This window comes from Pisolithus orientalis, assembly GCF_024613125.1.
Source record: "Pisolithus orientalis strain OTSU chromosome Unknown F5J12scaffold_12, whole genome shotgun sequence".
In the NCBI taxonomy this organism is placed as follows: Eukaryota; Fungi; Basidiomycota; class Agaricomycetes; order Boletales; family Pisolithaceae; genus Pisolithus; species Pisolithus orientalis.
In genome coordinates this window covers 174,365-193,096 of record NW_026260793.1, presented here as the reverse complement: position 1 = coordinate 193,096, position 18,732 = coordinate 174,365, and the positions used below count along the sequence as shown (strand labels likewise).

Genomic DNA, 18,732 nt, shown 5'->3' with positions numbered 1-18,732 from the left:
TTGGAAAGGATTTGTGCACTCCACATGTTTCTACAGCACTCCCTCCAAAAGATGCTCATTTCACTAATTCTTCTGATATGGCTGCCTCCTCATCAGTCATTTCACTTGTCCCCTTTGCTAGGGACCATGGCTATGTATATCTACCAGGGGTTCCTACCAGCTTCTGTCCTGAAGTGTCCTGGTACATCCCATCCTCATCTGCCCCCTCTCAGCCCATCCAGCTTGGACAGTGTGTTCTTTTTGTCAGTATGACCTCTAGGAGGATGTTCTTTGGTCACCTCAGGTCTGTCATTCACTTGGAAAGGTCTTATGTGGTCATTTCAGTCTCTCCAGTCCAAGAAGCATATGGATCCTTCCTCCCTGCTCCCTGCAATGTCTTCATACCAGTCTTGTCCATCATTCTTCCAAAACTGCGACAGCTACAGTATAATCTACTGTTCTCCACTCTCCCTGATTGCATCCATGACAAGTATGATGCACATCTTGCCTCCTTGTTGCAAGATACAGCAGAAGATGCTCCCCCTTCATCCTCTCTTCCAACAGAGCCTCATTCATGAAGTTTTTATTTGCTTCACTGAGAGGATGGTTTGGGGGGGAAAGTTGAGATCCCCTATGCTCCTGTCACCCCACAGACCCCCAAAGCTTGACCCCTGTTGACATCTGACTCACCCTGTCCACTTTTGGATGTACTATATCAGCATCAGATCAGTGCCACCTCTCTGTCATCCCACTTTGGCCTAGAGGCGATCTCTTCAAGATGTGACATGCACAGCCTCCCCCTAATGTGATTCCAGTGCGCTTTCCCAGTTCCTGACATTACTTGACTCATACTTTGACATTCTGACTGTCTTTGACTCACCTGTTGCCAATACTTACCAATCTTTTGACTTTTCTTACTGATTCTTTGCATTTTGGCTTACTTATCCTTACCAATGCTTACCAATGCTTTCCAAGACAGTTACCAATCACTTACCAAGTGTTTGCACCTTGTTTTCCATAGGCAACACCCCTGTACTGTATATAAATCACTGTACTTAGATAGCTGAACAAGAAGAAGATGTCAGAGAGCCCCTCTTGCTCACATTTTTCATCATCACTCAGTAATTCATTCATCAGCCTTGATAGTTGAGACTTTATTAAGGGTCTAACTATCATCTACTTTGCTTATCCTCATCTATCATCAATATACTTTGCATCCAAGCCCTTCCTGAGCTCAGTGCAGCCTAGGACATTGAATTAAGTCATCATCCATCCTTCTGTAGGCTGACAAGTGGTCTACCCCATCACAATCTATCGCATTCTTGCTCCCTCTTCATCAGGAGCACCCCCAACCCTCAGCACTCATCTTTGAGTGTTGTAGCTTGCAAAAATCCTCCCAAAGAACAAATTCCACCATCTAGGTACCACATAGGCACACCACCACTCACTTTCATTGTCTTTTGTGTTGGTTTTGGTTGGTTTTCACCACTGAACCACACTTTGACTCACACCACACCTTGCCCTTTGGTTCTCCTGCCTTCTGTTGGGTGTGGGTCTACCACTCCTGGCACTTGGCCTCCAGTTGCTCCCACTCCTGCCTTTTGGCCTCCAGCTGCTCCTGCTCCCACCTTTTGGCCTCCAGCCTGTTCCTGCTCATGTCTCTCAGCCTCCAACCTCTCTTGCTCTTGGTGCTCAGCCTCCAGTCACTCTCTCTCGAGCCTTTCCACCTCTGACCGAGTGGCCTCTTCCCTCAATGCCTTGCATCACTTGCACTTGGCCATCTTAGCCTGGATGTTGGCCTCCTTGTTGTCACTGGTGATCTGGAGTTTGGGCATGGTGGCCTTCTGAAAGCCAGTTGGGTTGTTGGGTATGCATGGGGAAGCTTGATGAGTAGAAGACATGATGATGGGGTTGGGAGAAAACAAGTCTTTGCAAAGATGCACCTTTTTAACCCTGGGGAACACATGTTCTGTTGGCACAGCAACTGCTGACCTTGTGTACCTTAGGGCAGGTCTCAAGGGCTCAACCCTAAGGGGGGGATACTGTCATATACTGAGAAACCCATGGTTTGGTCTTAGGTTCTGAACACTGAGTCAATGCCGAACACCAAGACAAGGTCTGTTTTCTTACTATACTTTTCTAGTTAGTCTTTGCACTGCCCTTGCTTATGCCAAGGCAGTGTCTGTCTTCAGCTCTCTGATCCCTGCCTCCTATGTTAACCTTTAGTTAGTTCCTTGCACAGCTATTTAGTTCCTCACTGGTAACCCTGGCCTTCAGGTTGCTGGTCTTCAGTATATATAACTCTACATATGTTGTACCTAGTTCCTCAGTCTGAATATCAACTTAGTTCACCCCAAGCTCCCAGCTTAAGCCCTGAGTTGACTCTCAGCTTTTGCTCCTGACCCTCCTTGGCTTTCTCTAACTTCAACCCTGGCTTGTGCAAGGGTCTAGTGCATGAGCTAAGACCAAGGATTGTTGCACCTGGTGCTTGGCCTTCAGGCCTTTGACCCCTGACCTAGTCATGAACTTAACACTACCTCCATCCTTTATCTGAAGCTTTATCCACAATTAGTCAGCAACCCTTGCTTAGTCATCCATCCACTCCTGTGTAACTTGTCATTGACTTGCACCAGGAGCACTCCACTTGAAGTCCCCACCCCACATTGGATTTCTTCTGCCCTCCAGGTTCTGCAGAGGTACACCACCACTCACACATTACTTGTCTTTTGTGTTGGTTTTGGTTGGTTTCCACCACCTTTCTACACTTTGACTCACACTGAAGTCAAGGCACAAGGGGAGCTCAGCTGCAGTAACCTCTGTAAATGACAGAGGATTTAGGCAATGCCAGTAAGAGTGGTCCAGGTAAGGGACACTGAGGGCAAAGTTCTGAGAACACTGTATGATTGAGCAGCTCAAGTCTGGAGTCCCAGGACTTGAGCTGCCAGCAGTCTAAATACTACAAGGAAATGGACCATGAGGCATCTGCATGTAACAAGGTAACTATGCCATTGGTTGAGCAATGACAACACACATCTTAAGCATGTAAAGAGGTAACAATGATAGTGGTGGAAATAGAGAGCCATCAGATCAGAGAGAATATGGCTCAAAAAGGAAAAGAAGTTCATCAGAATGAAACATGAGGTAAATGTACAGTGAAACAAGAGAGCACAGGGGTGAAATGTAACATTACCCCCTTCCTAGGCATTGAAGTCCCCAACTTCAACTACTCTCCATAAGGTTCTCTGGTCATATTGCTAATGGCAGAATTGTTGAAGTCAAAGTCATTATCATACAAGTCATTATCCTTGCTCCCAATGAGGGTACAATCATCTACCAGTGCAGGGGTAGAGATTCTGTCCTGTAAAGGCCAATGAGGATGTATAGACAGGCATTGAGCCTGTGTGTGCCTGGGGTGAGTGGTATGACAGAGAGGACATTCATAAAGGCCACAATTGACCCTAACATGTCCCAGGCAGCAGCAGACATAGCACACTTGATGATAGCATGGGTTGGATGGGGTGAGAGGACAATTTGCCTCAGTAAGTGCATTCAGCACAGGAGACAGTGGCAGCTGGGTGAGGGTCTCAACCTGATTCATGGTATAAGCAAGTTCTGCTTCAGACATGCTGAAGGCAACCTCAGGGTAAACTACAGATGGCAATGACAAGCCATGAGACTTGCAAGGTTGGGGGTTAGAGCCTGATAGACAACAGGCACAAGGTCTGTCTGCTCTTCAAAGGGAGCCAGACAAGCAGGAGGATGATGGCAATGATGCTGGAGGGGAGGATGACATGGAAGAAACCAGGGGAGACATAGCAGTTGAGGGTCTTTGAGACCCATGGGGAAGGGGAGTGATCAATGTGGGGTATTGATGAACATTGTAAATGAGGTCAGCACCTCCAAGGATGTCAAAAAGTCTTAGGAGCAGGGGAACCTGCTCATATGCAATTTCATTCAAGATGGTTCTTGTGGGAGATAGAAGAGGATTCTGTCAGTTCATGTAGCAGGACAGTTCCTCAAGCCAGAGGGCCTGGATAGTGGCATGATAAATGATGTCAAGAGGAGAGTTCTCATCAACCTCATGGTAGACAGTACTGATGATGGCAGGGTCAGCAATGAAGAGTTGGTAAGATCTGATCTCTGGTCACTAGTGGGTTGCTGCTGGTGATGGGCAAAGGGGGTATGGTGACAAGAGGGTTCACAGGGGTAAGTGTAGCAATGAGGGGGCATGCTGATAGCAATAGTTCTGATGGTGCAAGAGGAACATTGAGTGGGTTGTTTCTGGGGAGGGAAGTCTTTGGGGAAGCATTTTTTATATGCAAAGAGCATATCATCTGCATGTTCCAGGTCTGCCTCCTTCTGCCATGAGTTCTTGGAAGAAGGGTAACCCTTCCATTTGATTAAAAAGGCATGCCCACAGCTGGTGTCACACACCAAAGGTGTTTGGTGAGGTGGACATGGATGCAGCTGATGAATGGAGATGAAGACCATAGCCCTCATGTGAAGGACAGCCAGAAATGTCATCATCCCTCACACAAGAATGAGTTGTCAATGCCAAAGAAAAAGGAAGGAAGCAAGTTAAGTGCCAATAAAAATTCTTAAGTGCCTGTGTATGGCATTCCAGTTTAGTCTGTCCTATGCTGTTTGACTCACTTCCTCCATCATTGCATCACCTCTCAACACTCCCCTTGGCCATTGTGATGAAGGACCAACACCTGTGACAGGTCCCTGGTCACCTGTACCCACTCCCTTGTGCTTTTCAGGTCTGCTCTACCAGTTATGTAAGTGCCTTTCTGTCAATCTTACTCTCTACTTGTTTGCTTCCCTTTGGATCACTTTTGCTCACTTTACACTAATCTTTCCTTTGATTGCCAATGCTAGACTGGCCTCATGGCCATCATTATGTCAATCTCAATTAATTCCCATCATTTCTTGTTGCTCCTTTAACTTTCAATGTCACTTATTTCATAGTTGCATACTTCACATGTAGCTACTCATATATCTGTCATCATTGACAGGAAAAATAATGATTTTGAAGCCCCCAAATTGGAGACAGAGAAAGAGAGCAAAAATAATGATGTCAATACAACCCCTTCCCTATCCCCTGCCTAGTGCTGAGTAGCAGGCCTAATTGTGACAATTTCTACCCTAGCATGACACTCACTTAATAATCTGTCATTCTTTTCATTTACAGGTTGACCAACTCACTCAACTCCATTGAGTACATTCCCTGCTGCCTTCCTACAGCTAGATCAACTCCCCTTGGGTCAAACTGACCCCCTCAGATCACCTATCCCTAGGCTGGAGCCCACACCCCCATACTAGGTAGCAGATACCTGCTCTCCACAACACTATCATTTTTGCTGCACCTGTGTTGAAGCCAGGACTTTCCTCCTTGAATGGCTTGCAACCTCCCACAATACTGCTGATGTCCTCTCCAAGGCTTTGCTGTGTCCTTCCTTCTCTCACCACATTGCTGGCCATTCACTCATGCCCCATTGAGGGGGTGCTGCATCAGGTTTTTCAATGGTCACTCTGTTCATTCTGGTGGTCTTCTTTCTTTCTCTTTTCTTCTCTCATTTTCTTTGCATGGGAAGGAACTCATAGGCATAGGTCCCAGAAGTCATACATACAAGTCTCACTTTTACTTAGAAAGCTTATGTCTGTTTGTGTTTTTCTTTGCTGTTTTTCCTCTTCATCTACACATGTCCCACTGAGGGGGCATGTTGGCATCAATGGTCATGTGGCTGTGCATGATTGTGTTGCTTTGCACCTCAGCCATTGTGTCTACAGCACTGAGCATGTCTGATCAGTTCTCTACAGGGGAGAGCTGCATTTCTGATGTAGCTAGTGTATAAATAAGTGAAGTGAGCAGCACCTCTTGCCTCCACTCACTTTGCTGCCTGCAGCAGGGGTAGCTCCCTATCTAAATGGAATCTTCATCAGCTGCACACCTCATTCCTAAGATATTTCATGTCCAGACTATTGGCCCACAATACCAGTCTTAGTCTGACCCTGAAATGATGCCACATTCATACTAAGTCTACATTACCAGACAGCTGAGAAAGACAGTTGTAGTTACCTTCCATAGACAAATCCTTATCTAGAACCCCAATCATCTTATCAGTTCTGTGGAACAACTTCAGAGAAATCAGTCATGAACTTCCTTGAAAACTACCTCTCAACTCGTGTCATCTTCAGAGGGGTCATCATCAAGTCTTTTCCTAACTACCTTAAACAGGTCACGAAAACTGAAGCGTATGAAATGGTCGCCCTATGTGAGGATAAGGAACCCATCCTCAGGTGATCACTGCAGAAACAACCACAATCTCCAGATGTGTCTAGGATCCGGTACTTGATTCCTCTGTCTATACGAAAAACATATTTTGTGATTAAAATAGAGCACACATGGCAGACAGAGAAATCCATACATACGGAAGTAAATATGACATACTATTCCATGGGAACTGCACGAATACGCCCGGCAGTGGCCATCTTCGTTGCAAGGGGTCCAACAACTTTGTCATATAACTCCAAGTCGCTCGCAGGAAGATTTTTGATAGCGACGTGGTTCGTTACAAGCTTGCGCAGCGCTCGTATGACCCACCACGCACACGACCAGACCTTGCCTTGTGGCAGGAGATATGCCCCTTGCTCCGCAGGCTCGTACTCGAGCAAGGCGAACACAAAATCCGTTACAAGCCTCAAGGATCCGAGATCAACAACTCCATAATACCGGGTACTTTTCTGTAGTTCGGCACCACTGTAGTCGTCGACGATTTTGTGGAAGAGCTGATAGTCGCTACTATTGGGCACATGCACGATCTGGTAGATGTTCACTTTGCCAACGAGCGTGTTTTGTCCTGGCTGGCTGACTACCAGCGCCCAGTGACGGCCTTCGCCTTCACGAATAGGAGAATAGAGTGCAATACCGAACCGCAAGATAGCGCTCATTGCAATTCTGAGGGATGTGAGCAGCGATCTCGTGGTATCTAGGAAAATACGAACGGCTATGAATTGGCGTATCTGTAGGACAAACGAATGGGGGGCTTTAAGGGAGAAACGAGATGCTCGCCCAAGCATATCCAAGGATGCACCTTGATCTTTATCTGTGCAGCAAACTGACGGGGGATTCTGTTTGGGATTGGTTGCATGCTTTTGGATCAGACCACTGCCTCTGTCGCACACAGTCTCGGCCAACTCGCCCTAAATGGTAGGAGCATGCGCAACGCTGGCGCGTATGGGCAGTAAACAGTTGGCGAGTCCATTACAGGGTTTCAAGAGGGTTATTTGTGGTATGCCTAGGCCCCACCATTGCCTGATATGTTGGCTCCCAATACTGATGCATGTTGCCGTGAAAGGACACGTGGCGCCAGCAAATACGAGACTACGGTGACGTCCGTATTTGAAAAAAAAAGACGATAGTAGCCACCTGAGGCCCCAAAGGGGATGCTCAAGATGGAATCGATGGGCAAAGAGCAACGGCAACGGACTGGGCTCCAACCCGGAGGTTAAAGAATATAAACTCGCTGGACAATTGGTAATACTCGACTACACACCCGGATGCAATGGAAATACAGTTCGTTGACTCAGTGTCCTCGCTTTTCATAACGTGTACAACCGTGTGAGAAAGGCTCAACCGCTGCTAGCCGCAGCTTCATCGCTTGGAGCCGGCAGATCTAACACGATGTCAGGGTCACCGATACCTTCAGCTGTTGTAGGGAGTGCATGGGGGCTGCGATCCGTAGTAACTACTGCTTCATCATCTGGACCACTATAGCACAGCAGTTGAGAACACCGGTGAGAGGACAGCGCAAGCAGCTTACCCGATGATCCATCTCAGAATATCGTGACCCCAATCTTCACCACTACCCGAACTCAGAGCCAAGACGGGACTCAGATGGTCATGACCTTCAAGAACGAATTCCTCGATAATGCCTCCTCTTTTCTTGAATTCCCGAGCAAATGTCCGCATCGAAGCCGATATCGCACGCGGTTCGCTTTCTGCCATAATATTCCGGATCGGAGGGAGAGAAAGAATGTGCGAGTCATTTGCCTGACGAAGCAAGCTCAGCGGATGATTGGCCACAACCTTTTTAGCATTTCCGTAATACGATTGTGCGACAGCGTAGAACCGAGGGCGAGACGGCGAGATTTCGCAAGGAACACCCATCAATATGACACCACATACGCAACCGAGTGCGGAAGAAGATAGGAACAGAGAGGGCAGGAGAAGATAAGAGGCCAAGTGCAAGCCACCCGCAGAATGACCGAGAAGAAACACACGGTTTGAGTCACCCTCGGCAACATTCTCAATCGTCCATCCAATTGCGTCACGCACATCTTCTGAGCCCTGAGGGAATATGATCCCAGGAACGAGACGGTAGTCGGGAATCACGACGAGAATGCCTCTGGATGCAAAGAAAGCGCCAAGGTTGTTATGTACAAGGTTGGAGGGTGGGGAGGAGCGTGCTCCACGAACCAGTCCGCCACCATAAAAGAAGATAAGGATCGGTGGAAGCCCTTTGTCGGATTCTGGCAGCGGGGGGTAGTAAGCATCGAGCTAATATCTGTCAGCGTACTCTCCCAACAACAACGGAACACTAAACACACCTTGTGGATGTCCGAGGACCCGTACGTAAAAGTTTCGCGTCTGACAGATTCGATAGCTGAGCGGTTGGCCTCCAGTAGAGGGTAAGCTGAGCACAAGGATTGAGGAACTCTATTGTCGTAGGTCGAAGTTATCACGCACTAGGGTCAATTATCTCTTTTGTACGCGGTGGCCTTGTCGTCTTGGATGGGCTAGTGCAGGTCGTCGCAGGCGATGGATTCATATGTTGACGAGCTCAGTGCACCCACACCTGTCCTGGCAGCTCGACCGCCCCCCGAAATGGTGGAGCCACAGACCACACCATGGCAGTGGCGGTAGATAACACGTTCTGATTGGGTGAGGGTCACATGACATGGCAGTAAACAACACAAATATTGCACTATACTTCACCTGGTGCTCATAAAACTCATGAATAGCACAACAACAACTCAATGATTTTTAGTCTAATTTTTTGTGGCAACAAGATTACCCTTGGGACTGGTACCATGAAGATTTTGAGAAGAAAGAATGATGGAAAAGTTGTGAATAGTGAGGATAAAAACTGTAGGTCTGGATTCACCCATATCCTGTGCTGTCCAGCAGCAGATTCAGGGTGAAGAATTAAAGTTCCCTATCAATTTTTGTACTATCCAAAGTTATCTATGGGAATTCTGTGGCTGGCATAGATGTGAGCTAGCTGATTAGTACCCACTCAATGGATCATCAGACAAGTTCTGTATCACTTTTCATCAAACAAAGTAGACAGAGTTACATTTACACAGTACTCTCATCATGCTATCAAATTCTTGCTCATCATCTTCACCCCCTGCATCAAGCTCAATTAATTCATACAGCTAAGACCAATTCTCTCTGTCATCTCCATCCAGCTTTTGTCCTGAAAGTTGAAGAGTGAAGGGAGAGTTTCCTTCTTGAATGGAGGAGTGAAATCAACATCACCCTCATCATCTGCATCTGACCATTGGCCAAGGACATCCACAATTTCAGTGAAATATTCTGGCTCTCCACTTTCAGCACCTGAGCTGGATAAGGTTTGGTCCCCAGGATCACTGGAAGACTCCTCAGAACTATCAGTACCCAACTGGGTGTACTGGGGTTGTACAGTGGAGGGAGGAATTGCTGCAGTGGGATCAGGAAAAATTTTTCATTTATGTATGCCACAACCTGTCAATGGCCCTCCCTGATTGAGAGTATTTATCCCTAAGGTGAAGGAATAGTTGGGCTAGATTTACAAGGTTCTTGAGGCCAAGTCAATAGTGAAGGCATGTGAGAACAAGTCCAAATCTGCTGAATAGGCATTCACAAGAAGCAGAGTTGGTACAAATGGAAAATACTTGTTGTGCCAACTTCTGTAAGGGGGAAGGTTGCTGATCAGGGAGTGATACACTCTCATTCATCTGAATAGGATCAGAATATTGGTGCTAAATGCCACCAGGCATATGTCAGCCACTGTCAAACTGATAAGAATTCCTGAAGTGATACTTACATATATTGGTGATAGATATTTGAACTTGTCATAGTCACATCTTGACCCTGGCCAGACTTGGCCTTGCATTCATTCAGTCCAGCCTTGGCCTTGTCAATCACTTACCCCCAGTTAGCCTAGCATGGTTAACACTGCTTTACAGTGCATGTCACTTTGGTTAAGCTCTGCCTGGTCTTGTCCCTGGTCCACCCTGTCCTGGTCTCCATCACCTTAGTCATACCTTACTAATACTTGTCTTACCAATTGTCTTAGCAATCTTTGTGAGACTGGCATTACTGGTCTCTGTACTATAGTTACTTCCAGTATATAAACCTGTAGATACTCAGCCTGTAGCCCCTCAGTCTGAAATCAACTAAGTTCACCCTGTTAATCCTGCATTGGCCTTGGACTCAGACTGAGACCCATGCAAGGGAATAGTGCTGCATCCTCAGTTGCTAAGTCCAATCAGTCCACCCCTTTGTATCTTTGCATTTCCTCCTGATCCCAACCCTTCAGCCTTGTGCCCACTTTGGTCTCCAGTCCAGCCTCAACCCAGACATCATGAACTTGACAGTATTTCAGACTCACTACTTGTGTGGGTCTAACACATCATGGCAACAAAAACTCATTTCCAACCTCCCCATGGCCATTCTGCCACCAACCCCAACTCCACCTCCACCAGTGGAACTCACCATGAGACAGCACTAGCTGCCTTGGGCACCACTAGGCACTCTCCAGATCCCATTAGTCCTTTCAGGGGCTTTTCAGCCTAGACATTCAATACTCCTACCCCATGTTGCCCCATTGCTCTCATCCCCAGTGATGATCCTGGGGATGAAGGGCCAGATGATGATGATAACAACAATCCCAAGGATGATGACCCTGGCAATGGTCCTGGTGATGATGGGCCTGGTGATGATAACCTGGATGAAGATGATCTGGAGGACAAACCAGACTTCCCAGACCCAGACACCAAACCCACAATTATGGTCCTGGACAATCTTGCAGAGGCCATCAAACTATTGGCTCACAATGCCTGTGGTAGCCCTGAGTCCTCAAGTAGGACCAAACTGTGTGAGCCTGACACCTTTGATGGTACTGACCCCAAGAAGCTTCATGCCTTCTTCATTCAGTGCAAGCTGAATTTCCAAGACCAGCCTTGGGCTTTCAGGACTGACTGTGCAAAAGTCATCTTTGCCCAGTCCTACCTCAAGAGCATGGCTTTAGAATGGTTTGAGCTGGACTTGCTTGGGGTCGAGGACCTTGATGACTGGCCTCTCTGGATGGACTCCTGGAGGGAGTTCATCCTGGAGTTGCAAACCACCTTCAGACCTCATGACCCAGTCACTGACACTGAGAGTCAGCTCGACCATCTGGATATGAAAGATAACCAGCACATCAACAAGTACATAGTTGATTTTAAACAGCTTTCTTTGCAAGTCTGAGGCTATGGTGATGGTGTGCTGTGCCATCACTTCTACTCCAGGCTCCCAGACCAGATCAGAGATGAGGTCTGTTGGGTTGGCAAGCCCCAGACTCTTCACAAGCTCTGCTACCTCACCCAGGAAATAGATGAGCACTATTGGGAGCACAAAGAAGAAATCCAATGGGCAAGTAAGCATCAGGGCTTGTCTGCCTCCAACAACAAGTCTAGTGGTCTTGGTAATAATAGCCAGTCCAAGACTGCTCAAGACAAACCCAAGACTAGCAGCAACAGTACTAGCTCTACCCAGTCCAAAGTGGCTTCATTGAAGCCAGGCAACAATAGTAATAACCACTTGTCTAAGCCTGAGCCTAGCAAGCTTGGCAAGGACAGGACACTCACCCTGGAAGAACACAAGTGTTGCATAGACAGAAACCTCTGCATGTTCTGCAGAGGGTCTGGTCATTTCACTGACAAATGCCCCAAGAAAGCCAGTAAGGCCAAGGCTTGTGCTGTGGCCACCACTGAGGCTGCACTGGCATCAGGCTTGGGTTCTACCCCCAAGACAAAAAAATAGGTAGCAGCTCCCAGGACTCCACACAATCCAGGAGCTGTGTTGACTCCAGTTGTGCAAACTTGGAGGCTAGACTCAACATGTCCACTCTTTCCAGTCCAAACTCTTTGACCCCATATATCACTATAGAAAACCCAGAATTACCTTGGCTTTGTACTCTAGTGGACTCTGGTTCCACTCATTGTTTCATAGATAATCACTTTGCTAATCAACATTCATTTACCCCATACTTGGTCTCCCCAATCTGGCTCTGGCTCTTCAATGGAACATCCACTTTTACCATAACTCAAGCAGTAGATGTCAATATCCACTTCACATCTGGTGATGTTACCCCAGTAACCCTGTTTTTAGCCCCATTGGATTCTGAGTGTAAGATAGTCCTCAGACATGACTGGCTCACCTGCTACAATCTGTTGATTGATTGGGTACTGAGCAGTCTAACATTGTGGACTCCTGCACAAGGAATGCCAACCCCATCAACACCCCCTGTAAGCCCAGTTCCCACTGGCCTTCCTGACCCCAGTCCTAGTGACCAACCTGGCCCTGTGACATCTGTACCAGTCTCCGACTCCCTGGCTTGCACCCCCCTGAAGGCCCCTCTTGTCTCCCTAATCAATGCAGCTGCCTTCATGCACACCTGCAAACTTGAAGGGTCTGTCCAATTCCAACTTCAGCTCCACCCCTCAGACTCAGCTCAAGCCTGATCAGCCTCAGCCTCATCTTCCCCAGCCTTACCCAATGTCCTGGAGGAGTACCATGATTTTGCTGATGTCTTCAGTAAAACCAAGGCCTTGGCACTCCCACCTCACCAGGAGTATGACCTGAAAATAGAGCTTGAAGAAGAGACAACACCATCATTAGGCACCATCTGCTCACTATCCCTGGTTGAGCTGCAAGCTCTCTGGACCTTCATCAATGAAAACCTCACCACCAGATTCATTCAGCCAACTTCCTCCCCCTATGCTGCACCAGTCCTCTTTGTCAAGAAGAAGGACAGCTCCCTCTGGCTTTGTGTAGACTTCTGCAGCTTGAACAAAATAACTAAGAAGGACCACTACCCACTACCACTCATCTCCAACCTCTTAGCTTCACCAAGCCAAGCCAAGGTCTATACAAAGATTGATCTTTGGCATGCCTACCATCTTGTCCAGATTGCCCCAGGCAATGAATGGAAGACTGCCTTTCAGACTAAGTATGGATCCTACAAGTGGTTAGTAATGCCTTTTGGCCTCACCAATGCCCTGGCTGGCTTCCAATGCTTCATGAATACCATTTTCATGGATATGTTGGATGTCTGTGTGGTTGTCTACCTGGATGATATTCTAATCTACTCCAGAGATAAGGAGTCCCATAAGCAGCATGTCCAAGAAGTACTCCACTGGCTTTGGCTTCACAGCCTTTATGTGAAGCCAGAGAAATGTGAGTTCCACTCAGACTTGGTCAACTCAGTTTCCACCTTTCCCCTGCCAGCCTCACAATGTCAAAGGAAAAGGTCCAGACCATCTGTGATTGGCCCAAGCCTCACAAGGTCAAGGACATCCAATCTTTCCTTGGCCTCACAAATTTCTATCACTGGTTTATCTTTAACTACTCAGACATCATCATACAGTGGCTCAAAAAACTGACCACATGTTTGGACATTTTTCACTAAAGTCAATGCTGCCCCATATCCCCTAACCTAGGCCCTAACCTATAAGTGTATAAAACAAAGCCCTTACCATTGGCTCTCTATTGGTGCAGGGGTCAAGGGCTTTGGATAAGGTTTGATCAAATGGCAGCCATTTCAAAATGATGACTCATGTGGTCAGTTTTTTGACTTTAGGTTTCAATTACATATATTAAACCCTGGCATACTGTAATATTAGTACATACATTTGGTAATGGTACTATTATGTCACCTTTATGTAATTGAGTGTCAGACACTATAAATAAACCCCACCATCACTATGAAACCCATCTCTGCATCAACATGTCTCTCTCCTCTCTTGATCTTTCCACCAGGAAAATTGCTTCCCAAACTGGCTTAGGGCAGTCTACAGTATGCCAGGTCCTTCAGAAACTCCAGCCAGAGAGGACTAGGCTTTGTGGTGGCCATCCATTAAAGCTTACCCCTACCAACAAAAGGGCTATTGTTCAGCAAATCATTACTGACAAGGCCAAAAATGCTGTCCATGCCATTCAATTCATCAATTCTCTTATCGATACTCCTGTCTGCCACAGACTGTTAGAAATAGTCTCAAAGAAGCCTCTGTAAAGGGTGTGGTCAAGAAAAAGAAGCCCTTGCTTTCTAATGGACACAAGAAGAGAAGGCTAGCTGTTGCTCTCAAGTACCAGAATTGGACTGTGGAGGGCTGGATGAGAGTTATATGGTCAGATGAGACCTAAATACATAGGACTGGGTCAGATGGGCAAGAGTATGCGTGGAAAAAGAAGAGTGAAGGGCTAATTGCTAGAGAGGTCAAGGGTACAGTTAAGTTTGGAAGTGGTTCACTGATGGTATGGGGCTGCATAAGGTGGAATGGAGAAGGGGTTTTGAGTGAGGTGGAAGGATGGATGGATGCTGAACAGTATGTGGCCATTTTGGAGCAGGGGCTGCTGCAAAGCTTGGAAGATTCTGGAATTCCAGAAGGTCATATAGTCTTTCAACAAGATAATGGCCCCAAGCACACCTCTAGGAGAGCCCAAAGTTGGTTGGAGGAACAGGATATCAACCTTCTGGACTGGCCTGCACAATCTCCAGACTGTAATCCCATTGAACATACTTAGAATCACCTCAAGAGATGCCTCTCAGGTTGTGAGAGTGCTCCTACAGTCATTCACTGACTGTGGGAAAGGGTGGTGGAAGAGTGGGGGAAGATTGATGAGGAGCAGTGTCAAAAATGGATAGAAAGCATGCCTAGAAGGATTGAAGCAGTTATTAGGGCCAAAGGAGCTCATATGAAGTACTAGATACTTAAATTGATATAAAGTCAAAAAACTGACCATATGAGTCATCATTTTGAAATGGCTGCCATTTGATCAAACCTTATCCAAAACCCTTGACCCCTACACCAATAGAGAGCCAATGATAAGGGCTTTGTTTCATACACTTATAGGTTAGGGGATATGGGGCAGTATTGACTTCAGTGAAAAATGTCCAAACATGTGGTCAGTTTTTTGAGCCACTGTACCTTTAACCCAGCTTACTCGCAAAGGTGCCCCTTGGAACTTTCCCAAGGAGTGCCACCAGTCATTCAACAACCTCAAGGCCACCTTCACAACCATGCCAGTCTTAACTCACTTCATCCTTGGGGTTGTCATGACTGTGTCCAGACTACTCTAGGCCAGCTCTACCCCAGTCTCAACTGGTCTCATCCAACCCTTGCCCTGGTCCTGGCCTTAACCCTTTGACCCAGAAACATGTTAGCTCATGAGGCAGTGCTAGGCAGTACCCAGTCAAGTTGTTTGCTCAGTTGGTACTGGGCCAGTGTAATACCCAGCCCAGCCACTAGTCCTGCCCTGGTTCCCAGTAATCCTTTGTTCATAGTCTTGCTTGATAATATTCTTTGTAACATTACTTACCAATCAGTTTACCAACCATCACTGTACCAGCACAAACTGGTCTCTGGTGCTACATTACACTTAGGTTACTTCTAGTATTTAAGCCATAGGGTAATCCTGTTTAGCCTCAGTCTGAAATCAACCTAGTCTTGTCTTAACCCAGTCCCTCCTGTTCTCTGTCTTCTATCTCTCAACTGGACTACAGCCCATGCAAGGGAATAGCACTGTGCCATCAGTCGCTAAGTCCAACAGTCCAAATCCCTTTAATATCTTGTATTATCCTCTGACCCCCAACTGGACTCCAGACTGGCTTTGGACCAGAGAAGACCCAGACTTAACAGGGGTCCCCATTATTGTGGAGACTGATTTATCTGACTATGCCATCACCAGCATTCTATCTGTCACCTGTGGCAATGGCCAGATACATCCAGTTGCCTTCTAGCTCCCAGACTCTGACTGCCCCAGAATTGAATTATGATACTCACAACAAGGAATTGCTTGCTATTTTCAAAGCATTCTGGACCTGGTGCCACTACCTTGGGGGCTCAGCCTCACTGGTCAATGTTGTCACTGACCACAAGCACCTAGAGTACTTCTCTACCTCTAAGGTACTCACTCACTGCCAAGCTCACTGGTCAGGATTCCTGTCCCAGTTCAATATGATCATTTGATTCAGGCCCAGTAAGCTGTGGGGCTAAGCCTGACACCCTAACTAGATGATGGGACATCTACCCTAAAGAGGGGGATAGTGGCTATGCCTGAGTGAACCCACAAAACCTGAGACTGGTCTTCACCCAGGAGCAACTAGTGGTCTCCCTTCATGCAACCTACCTCAAGTACCTGGTCTTATGAGCAGTTGCACTAATGGATATAGAGAAACTCCATAATGACATCCTGACCATACTGCTGGATGACCTGGTCTCACAGGTCCACTTGTCTGACATGTCTGATCCCCAGTGGTCAGTAGATGACACCAGTTTCCTTTGGCTTGATGGAAGGATCTATGTGCTGGACTCAAACAATCTTCACCTTAGGGTCTTGTGCCTCAAGCATGACCACCCCCTGTCCAGCCACTTTGGCCAAAACCACACTTTAGAACTCATCTGGTGTGAGTACACCTGGCCTGGCCTCAGGACTTTCATCAAGGACTATGTCCAGTCCTGCACAGCCTGTGCTTGGGCTAAGGTCCCCTGCCACCAGCCTTATGGCCTTCTCAAACAACTTCCAGTGCTGGAAAAGCCATGGAATTCCATATCAATGGATTTCATCAAGCAGCTTCCAGTCTCATCTGGCTTCACAGCCATCCTTGTAGTAGTTGACTGGCTCTCCAAGCAGGCCATCTTCATCCCTACTCATGACACCATCATGGCCCATGAACTTGCCAAACTCTTCCTACTCCATGTCTTTCAAGCAGAGTACTGGCCCAGTGTAACCTCAGACTGAGGCTCAGAGTTCATGTCTCACTTCTTCTGGTCACTCAGTAAGGCCTTAGATATGTGCTTACACTTCACCTTGGGCTACCACCCTGAGGGTGATGGCCAGATTGAGGGGACTAACCAGACACTGGAACAGTACCTCTGAGTCTACTGTAACTACCAACAGGACAACTGGGCTGACCTACTGCCTCTGGCCAAGTTTGCTTACAACAATGCCCCTAGCACTACTACTGGTTTTTCACCCTTCTTCACTAAAAAGGGCTACCACCCCAACATCTTGGTATACCCAGAGTGCAATCTTACCTCTGCTCAGGCTTGTGATTATGCAGTAGACCTAGACTCACTGCACCAATACCTATGTGAGGAGATGACCCTTGCCCAACCATGGTACCAAGGCCTGGCTGATGCCAAACACATGCCAGCTCCAGACTTCAAGGTTGGTGACCGAGTATATGTCAAGGCCAAATACTTCCAGTCAACTCAGCCTTCCAAGAAACTCTTGGAGAAGAACCTTGGGCCATACCTGGTCATAGCTCAGGCCAGTACCCACTCATTCACTCTGCACCTGCCAGACTCAATGTGCACAGTCCATCCAGTCTTCCATGTATCTCAACTCGAGCTGGCTGTCCCTAACACCATCCTGAACTGGACTCAGCCACCACCCCCACCAGTTGAAGTCAATGGTGAACTAGAGTTTGAGGTGGCTGAAATCCTTGACTCCAAGGTTGACCAGCATTGCTGGTGTTGGCTTCAATACTTAATCCATTGGACCAGCTATGAAGGGACTGAAGAAGAGACCACTTGGGCACTTGCCACTGAGCTGGACAATGCTTTGGACCTGGTGCAAGAGTTCCACTCTCACTACCCTGGTGAACCCAGCCCATACAAATGAAGACCAGTATCAACTGACCTTGACTTCTTTTCTGTTTCTCTACCAGTATCTAGTTTCCTTTGACCTCTTACTTACCCTGTTTTCCTTTTCCTTGTTCTTCTCACTTTACTATACAAGACCAAGACTGGACCCCTGGCATTGGCAGAAGGGAAAACTAGACCATTATGCTATGATGACTACTTGGCTTCAGCCATGTTTTCATCTTCCCCCTTGGCTTCCTCTTCCTTGCTGTCACACACCAAAGGTGTTGTGGACATGGTTACAGCTGACTCTGCCTAACTCATTGATGAGTTGTGTGCAATGCCCATGCATGCAGATGAAGACTAAAGGCCTCATGCATAGAAAGACTGCTGGATGTGAACAGTCATCCTTTGCACAAGAATGAGTTGTCAGTGCTAAAGAGAAAAGAGGAAGCAAGTTAAGCACACATTAAAAGTTTTTAGTGCCCATGTACAGCATTCTGGTTTTCATCGTATCTCCACTGTTTCCAAAGATATTGACTCTGTTCTCACACTCACTTAAAGTGCTCAGCCCCACTGATTCTTCCTTCCAAATGTGGAGAGGATCCTCACACCCTATGCATTTCTACAGCACTCCATCAAGTCAGACACTGATTTCACCTAAGTCCATCAATCATGGCCACCTCTTCGTCAATCATCTTGCTTGTCTCATTTGCCAGACACAGTGGCTATGTATATCTGCCAGGTGTTCCCACCAGCTTCCATCCTGAAGTCCCCTGGTTCATCCCATCATTGTCAGCCCCATCTCATCCCATGCAGCTTGGCCAGCATGTTCTCCTTGTCAGTATGACTTCC

General features: G+C 47.1%; 1 protein-coding gene across 1 annotated transcript; it reads right to left on the bottom strand.

Annotated features, from left to right (window-relative positions):
- Window positions 1-7,801: 7,801 nt before the first annotated feature.
- F5J12DRAFT_720242 (Alpha/Beta hydrolase protein) lies at window positions 7,802-8,813 on the bottom strand (the record flags this gene model as incomplete). Its single annotated transcript, XM_051741227.1, has 3 exons — window positions 7,802-8,542; window positions 8,593-8,678; window positions 8,732-8,813. 3 exons carry the CDS (start codon window positions 8,811-8,813, stop codon window positions 7,802-7,804), a joined length of 909 nt encoding a protein of 302 aa, XP_051600422.1.
- Between the last annotated feature and the right edge of the window lie 9,919 nt (window positions 8,814-18,732).